Consider the following 14,878-nt stretch of genomic DNA (forward strand, 5'->3'; position numbering starts at 1 on the left):
CTGAATCCGAAGCTCCTTTCTTTCTGTACCATCCACTAGTCCACCTACATTTCCCAACGTTACCACACCGCGATTTTGCTAATTCCATAGCTGAGATGGACTTTCGCGTTGGTCAGATCCTCGATCACATCGATCATCTGAAGCTGCGGGAAAATACAGTGGTGATTTTTGCGTCCGATAATGGGCCCGAATTTCGACCGCCGTATCGAGGAACTGCGGGTCCTTGGTCAGGAACCTACCACACGGCGATGGAGGGTACTCTACGGGTGCCGTTCATCATCAGATGGCCTGGTAATGTGCCAGAGCATACAACATTCAATGAGATGGTGCACGTAACCCATATCTTCACCACTATCCTGTCTATGGCGGGTGCTGAGAAGCCCAGTGATAGACCTATTGACGGTATCGATCAGTTGAATTTCTTCCAGAATCCTGTCACTGAGAAGAGTAAGCGAGAAGGCTTCCTTTTCTACATCAAAGACGAGCTACGGGCTGTGAAGTGGAGGAATTGGAAGCTGCATCTAGTATGGGAGCCAAAGGTCAACCAGTCATCTGGAAAGTTAGAGTCGCCGTATCTGTTCAACACAACGCGCGATCCGAAGGAAGAATCCAATATACTGGCATATAATACCTGGGTCTTGCAGCCCATGATGAAGCTTAGAGCTGAATTCCAGAAGAGCTTGAAATATGATCCTGCGCCGCCAGACCCAATGAAAGACATTTAGATAGTATTTCCAATAAAAGCGGAACAGTACTCTGACGACATGGGAATTAAACAAATGTATGGCTGAAATGTGTTGCTCAGCAACGTGAATCCTCATATGTCCCACATGACAAACTCTTGCATGCTGAAGTCTTGAAGTGAAGGGTCGCTCGTTGGCCAGCCAAATGTCTGCGGCAGATCATACTGTCCAGCCACTGGAAAAACAGGAAGTGCGTCAGACGCACCTATTTGGGTTTGTACCAAGGAAAGTTGATGCGCGTTTGACCCTCGAGTAGAGTCGTAAAGGGTTTCAAAAATATCTCGGCAAGGTCTGCCGGCAGGATATCGCTCAACCATGCCCCATAGAATGGATGAACATGAATTGAGCGACATGTGGATGGAGTCCAGATCGATTGCACATTCTTGTGGCCAGTTCTTGAGGCAATGGATAAGCGCCACTCCGGAGCGAAAGAGATTGTGAATGGTCCGCCAGTAGAAGCGTAGCTTACCATCGCGAAAAGATGACCGATAAGCTTCAATAAGCTTCAATACTCTTCTGGGCGCAACTAGCGAGGAACACACAGTCATCGCTGGCTAAACGTGGCAAATGGCGGCTTGGTGAGTATAGCTGGAGCAGTGAGTTATGGAGACATCCATCAAAGATCTCTAGAGGTGCCAATTGCGATGTTCTTTGGTGGGAAGGCAAAGTAGCGCGCCACTCGTAAAGTCGTTTACGCATGTCGTCTCGCCAGGAGTAGTGATCGAATGTCTTAGAAAAGAGCGGTGGCGATTGATGTAGTACTTGCATGATTTCCGACTCCAAACGTCGAAACTTCATAAGATGCACAGCAAGAGCCAATCGTGACGGACTGGACGACGGCGGAACACCCTGCTCCGTGATACCTTCTTCCACGTGGGCTGGAAGAGGCACCGAAATCGCCTCACCGGGGATGGATACCGGCCGTCCTAGCACAGCGCAAAGGTTCCGTTCGAACGTATAGATCGCCCAAAAGAGTCTCCTTCTTCTGTCCAGCGAATGTTTGTCCAATTGAAGCGATGAGGGCTCGTCGTGGAGCCCCAAATCGATGCTGAGTCTTGTAGCCAGCCCAAGTATATGCCAGGTACCAGCAGGCTGAGAAGAAAAGGACAGAAATTGTATCATGAGCAGCAGGACTTCTAGGTGATGTAGGTCTCCTGTAAGAAGCTCAGTGGTATGGGTAAGAAGAATGCCGGATGCTGTGGAGAAGAAGGCGTCAGCCCTCGAGGCAGGAACAGAAGAATCAGTCCGGCTCAATAGTTGCACAGCTACGGCCAGGATCATGAAGATCTTGTAACGTTCTTGGGTCTTCGAAATGTCGTTGGCATCATCTAGTGAACGAAGAACGGACGCCTTGTAGAATATGGGTGAGAAGAAGTCGCAGTGCTCAAAGTAGGTTTCAATAAGTCGATACGAAAGATCCCTGGATGGCAGACGCATGGCAGCTTCTTGCGGTAGCATACCCACAATAGACGCTGTCGCTGTATCATGAGCGGACGGATCATGTGTTGGATGAGGGATAGCGAGTCCGGCAAGTACAAGCCGCAATACAGGCAGTCCTGAGCCTATGTCTATATAACGGGGACTGGGGAAGGTTGAGGGATGCAGCGTCACTAGACTGGCTTGGGACAACGCCGTTTCGACATTGTCTATATGCAGCTGTGATTTCTCATGTGAAGCGACATGCGATCGTTTGGTGCTTGATGACATAGGGAAGTTGTAATCGATATGCCAAATGATGTGCGGCCAATTCACACATCGCGCCAATCTAAGCCGCTAGTGGCGACGGCGGCCTAGCGGCTCAAGCTACCCCACCAAATCGCATTCGAGCTTCACCTGCGCGAGATCATGGCCTCTTCCAACGAAATACCGAACCTCAAAACTCTCCTTGGCAATCGACGTGGCGGCGGACTACGAGGAAGGGAACGCAGCGGGGGTGGTATTGCAAGCTCTAGTGAGGAAAATGAGCAAGTAAGAGACAATGCTGTCAAAGCAACGGATCAAGATGCAGCGGGGAGCAGGGTGAGCTGCGTCGAGCTTGGATATCTTCATGACCCATATGCGAAGCTGTTTGCGACACAGCCGGCGACAAGGCGACTGCCATTGCTAAACAGAGGTACGACATGGATATGTTCGAGCCCGTCTCAACACTCACTAAGCAGCGCAGGTACCTATGTCCGCACCTCAGCAATCGACCAGCTCGTGAACAAGTTCCTCCTTGCCGATCCGTCTTCTGCGAAACAGATCGTGTCTCTCGGTGCTGGCACAGATACGCGCTTCTTCCGCCTCATGGACTCGTACCCCGACATTCGTCTGGTATACCACGAGATCGACTTCCCTACCAACACTGTCGCAAAGATCGCCAGCATACAGAGGCAACCTCTCCTGTACCGGAAGCTGCTGCACAGCCCGACTGCTGCCACATCGTATCACTCCGAGACATACAACATCCATGCGCTCGATCTGCGCTCTCTTGCGAACTCGGCGGAAGAGACGCCGCGTCCTGACATACCAAACCTCGACCCTGCAATACCTACCCTGATACTGTCCGAGATGTGTCTAGTATACCTACAGCCATCTGCTGTACAGTCGATCGTATCGTCGCTTGTCACCCGCTACCTCCAACCCGCAACACCCGCTTCTCTCATACTGTACGAACCTATCTTACCACAAGACGCCTTTGGCAGGACCATGACTTCCAACCTGAGAACCCGCAACATTCACCTACACACAATGACTGCGTATCCCGAGCTTGGCGATCAACGCGCGCGACTGAAGGGCTATGGCTTCGAAGCAGCAGCGAGAGCGGAGGACACCAGCTATATTTGGCGGAACTGGGTCAGTGAAGAGGAGAAGGAGCGCGTTGCTGGTTTAGAGTTTCTGGATGAGCTCGAGGAGCTGGAACTCCTCTTGCGACACTACTGCATTGCTTGGGGCTGGCGAAATGGCACGAGTGATGTCTTCTCGAAGGCGTGGGCGGATGTTCGGTAGCAGGGTGGATGCTTTGCTACCTAGTGAGGAAAGAGTGAAAGTTTGCTACTGCATTCAAAGTGTAAATAGCACCACAATAAATTATGCACTCACACTCCACTGCAAATTACTTTGGTAGGGTGAAAGTGTGACAGGTGACTTCGCGACAGCTCACATTGACGCGCTAAGCTTTGTCCGAGCGGCGCTTTGAGCCTCTTCCCCAACATTGTGACAACGAACTTTACCCACCTCACGACTCACGACTCGCTCGACGCTCGAAATACTTGTCGCATCAGACGGAATCGCCTCGGCTGCCAAAATAGCCTTCCCATGGAGCGACGGCAATAAGAACGCCCTCCTCGAGATTTCCGGGGTGCAACACTATAAACAACAAACAAACAGGAGCGCGCTGCGACCATGTCTAGGAAGGCACTCCAGCCATCCTTTGATCTCTTTGGCGGCGGCGGACTTGAGGAGTCCCAAGAACCTCCTGCGAAGCGCGAACCACTACGAGAAACCTTTCGAGCCACATTTCGCACATCACAGAATGCGCCGCACACGGTCGTCCCCTCGGATCCAGCGAACGAGGAGCTGCGCGCCCAGCTCAACACCGTGCGCTATGAACTCGAAACAGCGAAGCACGACATGGAAATGAAAAAGGTGGAACATGCGCAGGAGCTCCGCGAAGCACAAAATCGCGCCGATGCCGACTTTCGCAAAGCGCAGCAGGCCGAGGCAGCGAACACGGTCACGCAAAAGAAGTTCGAGACTCTGGCAAGAGACATGTCCGAGTCGCAAACACGAGCTGCGAACGAGAAGCAAGCTCTCGAGAAGCGATTAAGACAGAGTCAAGAAAAGGCGCAATCGCTGCAGGAGGAGTTTGACGAGGTGCAAGAGGAGCTGGCATCGTCGCAAAGACAAAGCGAGCACAAGTACAATACGCTGCAGGCGGAGCACAAGGCGCTCAAGGAGAGCGTGGAGGAGATACAGATAGATCTACAGTCGAAAGTGGATGCACTGCAAACAACACAGAAGAAGCTGGGCCAGAAAGAGGAGGAGGTTGGGCAGCTCGAGGCAGAAGTACTGCGACTGAAGGCCATCACCGGCGATGCAGAGACGCTTGAGGTCATCAAGAGGGAGTTGTCAGACCAAGTGAACCACATCAAGAAGCTGGAAACCCTGACAAGGGAGCAGAATGCGGAGCTTAAGCAGTACCGCAAACAGCACAAGGCTATCGAGATTGTGGAGGAGGAGAAGCGATCTTTACAAACCAAACTGCACAACATGGACGACATGCAACGGCAGCTGAACGAGGCAAATCTCCGAAAGAAGATACTTGAAGAGGAGAGGGACTCGTGGACATCATATCTTGAGGCCGAGGCCGCGATCCATGGCGAGCTGCAATTCGACTCCCCCGAAGACCTTGCACGAGCTTTCATTCAGGAACGAATAGAAAGGACCGAGCTCCTCAACCAGCTGGGCGAGATCAAACCAGAGCTTACCGTCAAGGAGGCCAATATACAGGCGCTCGAAGATGAGAAGCAAAAGTTGCAAGCTGAGATCCAACAACTCAAGACATCTGGCTCTGGAAGCGCCCCAAATGCAAACGAAGCAAAGGCTCGTGCGAGATTGGAACGACAGAAAGCTTTAGCCATCAAGGAACTAGATTTCTTGCGCGCGCAAGTCAAAGCATTCGACGATGAAGAGCGCGAGATGCAGCCTGATACGTTTGATGCGGCGAAGTCAGAACTAATCAAGGAGCTACAAGACTCCGTTGACCAGTATCGCAAGGAACTCGACACCCTCCAGAAAGAGTTCAACAGCATCGAGAAGCAACCCAACTCCACCGCAGCCGGCCAAAAACGAGCTCTCGAGACAGAAGACAACGACGAACGTCTGGGCGAGCTTCGACGCAAGAACCGCCAGCTCCAAGACGACCTCACCGCGCTCCTAAAGAAGCAAAAACTCATCGAAGCCGAGTACACCGCCCAGCACTCACAGCTCAAGAAACTCAAGGAAGCGTCCCGCACCCGCGTCCTTGAACTCAAATCCAACCCCACCGCCGACGCCGAAGCCCTCAAACTGAGCACCGTCCGCAACCTGCGCGAAGCAAACGCCCAACTCCTCGCCCAACTCGACAACGCACGCACTCCCCCTGCGAGCGTACCGACAGCCACCCTCGATGCCGTCCGCGACGAGCTCGAAGAACTCCGCACCCAACTCGCCTCGTCCACAAAAAAGATCCAACGTCTCAAGCAAATCTGGACCGCCAAGAGTCTCGAGTTCCGCGAAGCCGTGGCCTCCATCCTCGGCTGGAAACTCGACTTCATGCCCAACGGCCGCGTCAAGGTCACCAGCATGTTCAAACCCGCAGACGAAGACGGCGAGAATAGCATCGTGTTTGACGGCGAGAATGGCACGATGAAAGTGAGTGGGGGCGAGCAGAGCGTGTTTGCGGGCGAGATCCGCGATCAGATTGTGTATTGGGTCGAGGGGAGGAAGGAGATTCCGTGTTTTTTGAGCGCGTTGACGCTGGAGTTTTGGGAGAGGGGGGGTTGGGGGGGATGACGTTGCAGGGGTGAGGAAGGATATTTATTGCATTTTTGTGTTGGTGACATGTATTTGGAGTTTGTCGGTCAAGCTGTTCATGAACAGATTCTTGTTTGGTCATGTTATGGATGCAATGTATATTATGACTTTCATTGTCCTTTTCAGGCAATACATGGAACTACTGTCTCCAAAAGAAGCACGAACTATCTGTCTACACCCTCGCTTCCCTATCTCCCACCCATCTCATACACCGGCCCCGTCTTCCCAGGCGCACTCATCTCATGCGCTCCCGCGGCCGGCGCCGAAAACTGCTGTTGCGGCGGCGGCGAAGTATGTGGCGAAGGCACCTCATGCGCGCCATTCGCCGGTGGCTGATACTGACCACCATACTGTTCCGAGATAGGAGGCGAAGGCACCTCATGAGCACCATTCAGCGGAGCCTGATACTGCCCACCATACTGTCCCTCCACGGGCGAAGCAACCTCATGCGCCCCGTTCGCCGGCGGCTGATACTGTCCCGGGTGAGGCATCGGCGGGGCATTTGAAGCCATATATGGCTGCACATATGCGGGAGCCGGCGTTGTTGCATTCGACGCCACCGGCGAGACCTTGTACTCTTGGACAGACGTGTGGCCGGTGTATTTCTGCTCTTGCGGGTTCGGGGGTGGAAAGTATCCGTTCATTGGTGGCGGCGGGCTCTGGGGAGGCATAGGTTGAGGCGGACCTTGCTGCATCTGCATTTGCGGCTGGAATTGGGATTCTGGGCGGCTGGCTTGGACGTTGGCCATAAGTTGAGCATTTGCAGCAATTTGCTTTTGCTTCTTCTTGCGCTTCATGCAGATGCATACGCCAACGATGGCGAGGAAAGCGAGTCCGAGCACGGCGAGTACGATGCCGATGATGGCGCCGATGGCGAGTTTCTTGCTTGTTCTTGAGGACGGCGTGGTGTATGATCCCGAAGTCCCTGAACCTGAAGTCCCTGTGGTTTCCGTGACGGCGCCGGCAGTGACGGTTGGTAGTCGTGTGCTCGTCGAACCGCTGAAGCCGTCCTGTGCTGTCTGTCGAACGGTAATGATTGAACCCGTTGAGACACTGTCACAGCCGAAATCCTCCACGCCGTCAGAGGGGTATGTCCAGGTAACGCAGTAAGGCGCTGCAGCGTTCGTACACTTCCTCACAAGAGGATCGATGAGACAGTTGCTGCCACAACTTCCAGCAGAATAAGAAACAAAGTCGACGCAGGAGCTAGCCCATCCGCAGTTCTGGGTGTCGCGGCCTTCACAGCATCCTGCCATGTTAAGCCCTGCGCTCTTGTAAAGCATGCATGTTCGGCCAACACTGCAAGTCAATGCATTTGCTGTATGAAGTCAGACAGGCTCAACTATGAGAGCGGTGACAACGTACAAATATCTCCGTCAACCCAGCCGCATGTTGCTTGTGAGGAACTCTGGCGCTTTCTCAACTCTTCTACTGACGGGCCCCTAGTAGGCTTTGGGCTCGTCCCTTCGAGGGCACGATCTGGGCTGATATCTGTCGGAGCAGGGCCTCCAAACGCGACAGCATAGGTGGATGGCAAAGCAGCTACCAAGCTGAGAACATGTGAATACCTCATTGTAAGGTATAGTCAGCCTTGCAAAAAGACGTTGAAGGACTCAAACAAGACAGACAAATGCTGGATAAGTAAGAAGAGGGGGCACGAAAAGTGACAAGTCGAAAGAAGCCCGCAAGCACCGCAGATCCAAGAGGTCTACGCCGTATATGAGAAATTGCAATCAGTCAACACGCCTCACAGCTGAACCTCCAGATCTCGCTCGTGGTAGCACCAATACGGCATGGCGTCTCCCATTACTCGGCCAAATGCTCAGCCGCACTCGCAAGGCTACCGCCAAAGAAGCGAAAGCGGCCGCTCTATCGTAACCGAATCGAGCGAGCCATTCAAGCACATTGGGGTCCACTATTCGCAAATTGGAACTGATCTTCGCATGCGCTTTGGCGCTGAATTGAGGTTGTGTTTGATTTGGGGATGGAGCTGAAGAAGATGGCTTGCAGGCAGCCTATCAGAGAAGATTAGTATGTTCGGAAACAGTAATTGCAAGCGGGACGATTGCTTGGCTATGCAGGGCTTTTTGGGGTCCAGAATAGCGCTGTTCTCATTGCTTCGTGGAAAGCTTGGGCTCGCTTGGGCTTGTTTGTCTCCATCTTGACCGGTATTTGTGCCGTGCGACGTGGGAAGAAAATGTCGAGATTCAAGACTAAGGACCTGCCAGGAATGCATACGATCAACGGGTCCATGAAAACCGCACTGCATCTGAGTCAACATTTGCTGAAGCTGGTTAACAACAATCCATGGTGGTCCCATGATATAGGTAGTGGATAGATATCGTGTGGCACTTTCAGGCCCTCAACCCATACTGCTAGAAGACTCCCCCATTAACCCGAGTGCCCAGAGGAGTGTAACTCTAGACACTTCACACGGCGATCAGAAAAGTATCAGGCTGTGTGATGCGACAAAGCCTCCTGATGCATTTCATTATCGTGAGTAAGATCCCGGCCAAATCTTAGGTCTCGCCTCCAGCACCTCCGAGATTGACCACGAATGCGACAATGTGCTGTTCTCTGCGGTTCGCGAAACTCCTCGGGAAAAAAAATGCATAGATCGGAAGTTGGGCAGATGTTGCTTCCGCGCGTTGTTTGTGAGACCCGAGTCTCATCGCTCGTCGTTTGAGGGAAATGAGAGAGTCAGAGGCAGTACGCGCACAAGTGCTGCGAAGTGCAATCGTCAATCGCAGCGGTCGCGCGTGGTTATCGAGGCACGACATAACTACTGGTGATGTTGGCATTGGTGTCGTGCGGCGAACAACCTCGGGAGTCAGGAAGTGGCAAGCCCAGCTCTCGCAACTTCTTCGCTGGTAATTTGTCAGCAGGTCCACCTCTTAAGTATGGCATTTTTCATCAACTCCTGGCGAATACATCCAGATATATTCCTGAATCATCTTCAAAGTGGCTTTCAGAGCGAGTTTACGCAAGATGACGCACTTCAACATCAATGTTGTCAGCGACACAGTCTGCCGTAAGTACGTCTCTCTACGTCCTACACCTCGGTCCTAATCAGAACAGCATGGTGTTACGTGGGCAAGAAGCGACTAGAAAAGGGTATTGCAGAATACAAGGAGAGACACCCGGGCTCGAACGATACTTTTGCGATCAACTGGTTTCCTTTCTACCTGGATCCGACTGCTCCAAAGAGCATCGACAAGCAGGAGCGCTATGAATCGAAATTTGGCAAAGAGCGCACCGCTATGATGCAGCAACGTCTCTCACAGATTGGCCACGCCGAAGGCATCAACTTCAAATATGGCGGCAAAACTGGCAACACTCGCGACTCGCATCGCTTGATCCAGCTCGGAAAGACGAAGAGCCCACAGCTTCAGACCCGTGTGATCGAAGAGCTTTTCGCTGCGTACTTTGAGAATGAGAAGGACATCACCAGGCAAGACATCTTGATCGAAGCTGGTGTCAAGGCCGGACTGGAAGAGAAGGAAATTAAGGAGTGGCTCGAGAGTGGTAAGGGAGGACCGGAAGTTGACAAGGAGGTGCAAGACGCCGTCGAGCAAAACATCAGCGGTGTGCCCAACTTCACCATCAACGACCAGTTCGAAGTAGGTGGCGCGCAAGATGCCTCTGCATTTGTCCAACTCTTTGAGCGCTTCAAGAAACAGGAAGGTAGCTTGTAAAAAACAGGAAACAAGCAAGACCAATAAAGGCATGGGTTCAGAGTTCAAAACTCGACTTTCACTCCACACACCCACTCGATCTCCATGAAACTGAACATTGCTGTTTGTATTCTCAACGCAATCTTTCTCTGTCTATTTCTCCGAATTGTCGAGCATGCTATTGGCTGCAATGAGAGCTCACCATTGAATATCAATTTACCCGCACAACCCCCTGGCATGTGGCATGCAGATCTTCCGGAGAAAAGCTCGCTGGACGCGAGGGTGTGATTTACCCCACATTCGAACCTCTCCGCTCGCCCAATCTAGCAGCTCGGAAGCTACTAACCCGCCATGATGTCAGTCGCCCGTTTGCACTTGCATGTTAAGGTTACATTATAGGAACTTCACATATGAGACTTAGCCTGCTGCTTTGTCGCCCGCATGTGTTGATTGATATCTTACCACCATAACTCCGCGAACACGAGAAGCTTACTACAAGCAATCGTGGGTATGAGGAGTGTATTATTTCTTGGGCTCGCCGCTTCGGCTCTCAGTGCAGCTATTCCACGTGATGACCCAGACAACCACGGCATAGAGGATGACGACTTTGTATATGTCAAAGGTCTACGGCTATACGACTCGGAAGGTCTACATTATCTCACTGGTAAGTTGAACTTACAGCACTCAAGAAGGCAATGGCTGATCAACTTCAGGTATGAATTACTGGGCTTGTATGAACTTAGCAGCAGATGAATCTACCGGAGGCAACTATTCGCGCTTGGTCGCGGAGCTGGATCAAATGGCTGCGAAAGGCATCAACCATCTTCGAATCATGGCCGCTTCAGAGGGTGCCCCAACAACGCAACCATTCAGGATGAACCCAGCGCTTATGGAGGCTCCGGGTCAGTACAACAAGGAGATCTTCAAAGGCTTGGACGTGTGTCTCGCTGAGATGTCGAAGCGCGGTATGCGAGCCACCATGACGTTAAACAACGAGTGGCAATGGAGCGGTGGATTCGCACAGTATGTATCGTGGGCACAGAACAACTCGATAATTCCGTACCCGGTGAGATACCATAACTACAACTGATGAGGATGCTGCTGACCGCGTAGTCTTCCTGGAACCTCTCTGCGTCACCACAGCGCGAAACGCCTAATACAGGATGGGGAAGCTACACTACCCAAGGTATCGATGCTGCGCCATACAACGAGTTTACCGACTTCGCAAACTTGATCTACACCAACGAACAGGCTGAAGAGTGGTACAAAGCCCACATCATGACGGTGATGCATCGCCGAAACACCGTCACTGGTAAATTGTATATTGAGGATCCTGTCATCATGACATGGCAATTAGCCAATGAGCCACAAGCAGCATTTCCAACACTAAACGAAAACCTGAAAGATCCGCTCTTCGCATGGGTGGAGCGCATTTCAGCATACATTCGCTCTATGTCTCCGAAGCAGCTTGTCAATGTTGGCTTCGAAAGCAAACAGGGAGAATGGTACTTCAAGAAAGTGCACAATTTCAGTACTGTGGACTACGCCACGACGCACTGCTGGGTCCAGAACTGGGGCGTATATGACATGGTAAGCCACACACTACAGTCCACATTGAAAACTCGAGAATTTCAGAGGCAGTTACTGAATTTCGGCAACAGTACAACCCCAGCCCAGTGAACTTGCAGACTGCTCAGAGCTTTGCGATAAATTTCATGCAGGAATCGAGTCGGTGGAGTGCTGACATTGGGAAACCGATCTTCCTGGAAGAATTCGGCATGGCGAGAGATAATTGGGAAAATAAGGATAAGGAGTATCCTTATCTGAGCAGTGCTTCAACAAACAACAAGGACGCATACTTCCAGGTCAGTCTTCTGGTGCTTTTCTGAGCCAATCTTTACTGATAAATATAGACCATTATTGGCACCGTCATGGACGAGTTCCGTAACGGCGGTGCCTATGTAGGAACGTCTCCGTGGGCGTACGGCGGCGTATACCGTCCCGAAACGCAGCATGTCAATGAGTTTGGCATGGTCTGGGCTGGTGATCCGCCGCATGAGAGCCCGGGCTGGTACGATCTCTACGATACGGACACTGCGATGGACGTCGTCCATTCCCAACAGAAGGTTATTGCAGAGTGGATCCAAAAGAACGGAACCAATGCGACGCAGATATGAGAAAACAGAGAATGACTGGTCAGTTACTAGGTTGGTGAAGTCTTGTTCTATCGATCATTGTGTCAAGGAACTTCAAATCGAACTTGTGCAATGCGAGCTGGGAAGGGAACTCAACAGTATCAAACACATTATTCCTCTCGTTGACCAGAATCGTCCTATTTACCACGCGTGTCTTTGTATAATTGGCAAGATGTGACGTGAATATTTTGGCTAAGCCTGGGCATACGGAGACGCCACATCGGGATTGTCGATGACTGCTAAAGTAATCGGGTAACCGTGATACAGTTATGGATAGAGTGATCGAATTTACATTTGAAGCGAAAGAAGAGCCATAGCAGCTCTCAAGGTCTTTGCCATCGCATTATAGCTTGGTGGTACGCAAGTTCGTTATCGTACACCTCAGGGAATATATCATTCGCAGAATCTTTCCAGCTCCTATGCTTGCACGGGCGTTCGAAAAATTTGATGTAGTCCCAGTGTTCTGGATACCATCCTGCGTTCTCCCAATCCAGCAGCCCTGTTATCTCACCATCTTTAACCAAGATATTGTGCTGTGCAATGTCACCATGTGAGAAGACGATGCGATGATCATTGCAAATCTGCTGATGCAGTGCTCTGCGAATTGGGCTTGGAGTGTTTTCCAAGAGGTCAAAATAGAACGACGAGTTGAACTCGGTCTCGTCTTTGAACGGTCCGCCGCTGTAGTCGGTGTATCGGCGGCAGTCTCGTGCTTTCCCACCAGCGCAGGATCCAATCAGTTTAGTCTTCCAAGGTATGGATCGCATTGTTGTGAGGATATCCCGTAGTTGTTGGCAGATGCTGCCTCTCTCCTCCACTGTCATTTCGTGCCAAACCTGGTCAAGACTATCTCCCTCGATATAGTCCATTTTAATGAAAGCGCCTCCATCAATCTCGCCCGCACCATATACGTGTGGGACAGGAAGGCCATGCTTTGCGGCAAGTTCCAGTGCCGGTCGCTCATCAAGATGTATTCGTCTCCCTTGCTTGATAACCATAGTGCCAGAATGTAGAGTAACGAGACACCCAGACATTTCATGTAGAGTCACGATTTCTAGTGCATGATGATCAACAGTTTATCAACCCTTAGTTTACGAAGACTTACCCTCCTTGTCTGTTTTTAGTATCGAGCTTGTTGACCCCGAAGCCATCGTCGCTAAGAGCAACCCTACCACAAACGTCCGAGGGATCTTAAAACGCGACTATTCTGATAGCATATCAAAAATCTCGCGGGCGTGACTTTTGCTTTCATTCAAAGGACCAAAGGATCTTGCTTGCTCCACAGATGTTAAAGATGTTGAGGTACTGCGGGATCATGTGAAGATGACCTTTTGTCCCCAATCCTATGCAGTTTGCTTTATCCCAGTTGCGCGGCTAAAACTGTGATGTTGAGAGGGGAGAAAAAAGAAGAGAAGGCGGCCGCCGTCCTTGGGCGAATTCCCGTCGCGCATGACACGTCATCGACACTTCCAGCACTCCAGGGCTTGTAATACATCCTTCTCGTCGTAACTTGTAACTTATGGGCATGCGCAACTGCACGAACAGTACCGAACGCTCGGATCCTTTCTTTTCCTTTTTTTGCTCTCTCGAATCAAAACTAATGTCGTTGATGTCTGCACTATGCTTACCAGGCACTAAGTTGGCATATTCATCGCCCAGTTAGATCTTGCGCTCGTCTCGCACAACAAGTGCATACAACATTGTTGAGAATGTTCAAGTATTGATAAAAGCTCAAGTTATACCTTCAGGAGTGTCGTATTAACCGATGCAGCATCTACGCAGACCCTGCAATAGTTCACGCACAACCAACACGAACGCACTGCGCCTGTTCATCACCGCGCCTATCAGACACATCTGCTTATATTGCCTGACCACTCCGCTAGGATCTCGGCATCACCAACGAAGCAATACCTCACCTTCGATCGCAATATAAATTCATCTATCGCACGTTCTGTGCATTCATCCTACCTCTAAGCGCGAGCTTTCCCGTCGTCCCAACAGACGCACGTCAGCGGCCCGTTCCAACGTCCCGACCGCTCAACTCTCTCGCTACCTCAACGCGCCAAAACAACTTCGACGATCATGCGCCTGCAGTGCCAAAAAGTGGTGAGATAAGAGCGTTATAGTAAGGCGTCGAATGTGCTCAAAAGCCCTCTGAGTGGAGCGCGCCTTTCCTTGTTGGGGACAAGCGGCAAGCAGGATCTGGTGATTGCTGACGAGCTTGTTAGATCACAGGTTGTGGAATGTAGACAGTATGCGGTTATGCGGCGCCATGCTGTGCTTGTGAGAGGGCGAGATGCGGCATAGCGAGAAGGACCCGCGGGATCAGATGATTGGGGCCAAGTCGTGTTGTACTCTCGCTAGCTGTACGCGGATTCGGTGCAGATAGTTATACAGCTTTGTAGGCAGATGTGAGCCGTGGGACTTTGACTTAAAGGTAAGCTGATACCTTGGTGTCTTGCTTTCGTTTGCTCTGGGTCTGCGTTTGCTGAAGTCGAATTCTTGCAAGGTCGTTGCCCAATTTTGTGCCGTACGCCTGCCAATCTCAAAACCTTCTATTTGGTTGTCACTTCCTCTTATCGTTTCAATCAGCGGAGAACCTGCTCATAACTTGCTCATCTCATCTTTCATACAGACGACTTATCGCTACAAAAACATCATAGCCTTGTTCCGCTCACTTCTACTCCCCTCTGCTACCCACGTTTCAACA

At 51.3% G+C, this 14,878-nt stretch overlaps 6 protein-coding genes across 6 annotated transcripts; 4 read left to right on the forward strand and 2 right to left on the reverse strand.

Annotated features, from left to right (window-relative positions):
- Positions 1–248: 248 nt before the first annotated feature.
- Positions 249–725, forward strand: SNOG_02902 (hypothetical protein; the record flags this gene model as incomplete). Its single annotated transcript, XM_001793444.1, has 1 exon — positions 249–725. One exon carries the CDS (start codon positions 249–251, stop codon positions 723–725), a length of 477 nt encoding a protein of 158 aa, XP_001793496.1.
- Positions 726–2,721: 1,996 nt separating this feature from the next.
- On the forward strand, positions 2,722–6,278 carry SNOG_02904 (hypothetical protein; the record flags this gene model as incomplete). The annotated part of the gene is made up of 3 exons (XM_001793445.1): positions 2,722–2,762; positions 2,903–3,722; positions 4,113–6,278. The coding sequence occupies 3 exons, from the start codon at positions 2,722–2,724 to the stop codon at positions 6,276–6,278; spliced, it is 3,027 nt and encodes a 1,008-aa protein (XP_001793497.1).
- Positions 6,279–6,487: 209 nt separating this feature from the next.
- SNOG_02905 (hypothetical protein) lies at positions 6,488–7,555 on the reverse strand (the record flags this gene model as incomplete). The annotated part of the gene is made up of 1 exon (XM_001793446.1): positions 6,488–7,555. One exon carries the CDS (start codon positions 7,553–7,555, stop codon positions 6,488–6,490), a length of 1,068 nt encoding a protein of 355 aa, XP_001793498.1.
- A 1,732-nt stretch (positions 7,556–9,287) lies between these two features.
- On the forward strand, positions 9,288–10,125 carry SNOG_02906 (hypothetical protein; the record flags this gene model as incomplete). Its single annotated transcript, XM_001793447.1, has 2 exons — positions 9,288–9,330; positions 9,423–10,125. The coding sequence occupies 2 exons, from the start codon at positions 9,288–9,290 to the stop codon at positions 9,992–9,994; spliced, it is 615 nt and encodes a 204-aa protein (XP_001793499.1). The 3' UTR covers positions 9,995–10,125.
- A 358-nt stretch (positions 10,126–10,483) lies between these two features.
- SNOG_02907 (hypothetical protein) lies at positions 10,484–12,150 on the forward strand (the record flags this gene model as incomplete). Its single annotated transcript, XM_001793448.1, has 5 exons — positions 10,484–10,637; positions 10,687–11,039; positions 11,087–11,563; positions 11,635–11,838; positions 11,887–12,150. 5 exons carry the CDS (start codon positions 10,484–10,486, stop codon positions 12,148–12,150), a joined length of 1,452 nt encoding a protein of 483 aa, XP_001793500.1.
- A 341-nt stretch (positions 12,151–12,491) lies between these two features.
- On the reverse strand, positions 12,492–13,319 carry SNOG_02908 (hypothetical protein; the record flags this gene model as incomplete). Its single annotated transcript, XM_001793449.1, has 2 exons — positions 12,492–13,222; positions 13,274–13,319. 2 exons carry the CDS (start codon positions 13,317–13,319, stop codon positions 12,492–12,494), a joined length of 777 nt encoding a protein of 258 aa, XP_001793501.1.
- Positions 13,320–14,878: the final 1,559 nt, after the last annotated feature.

This window comes from Parastagonospora nodorum (assembly GCF_000146915.1).
Source record: "Parastagonospora nodorum SN15 chromosome Unknown scaffold_4, whole genome shotgun sequence".
NCBI classification, from domain to species: Eukaryota; Fungi; Ascomycota; class Dothideomycetes; order Pleosporales; family Phaeosphaeriaceae; genus Parastagonospora; species Parastagonospora nodorum.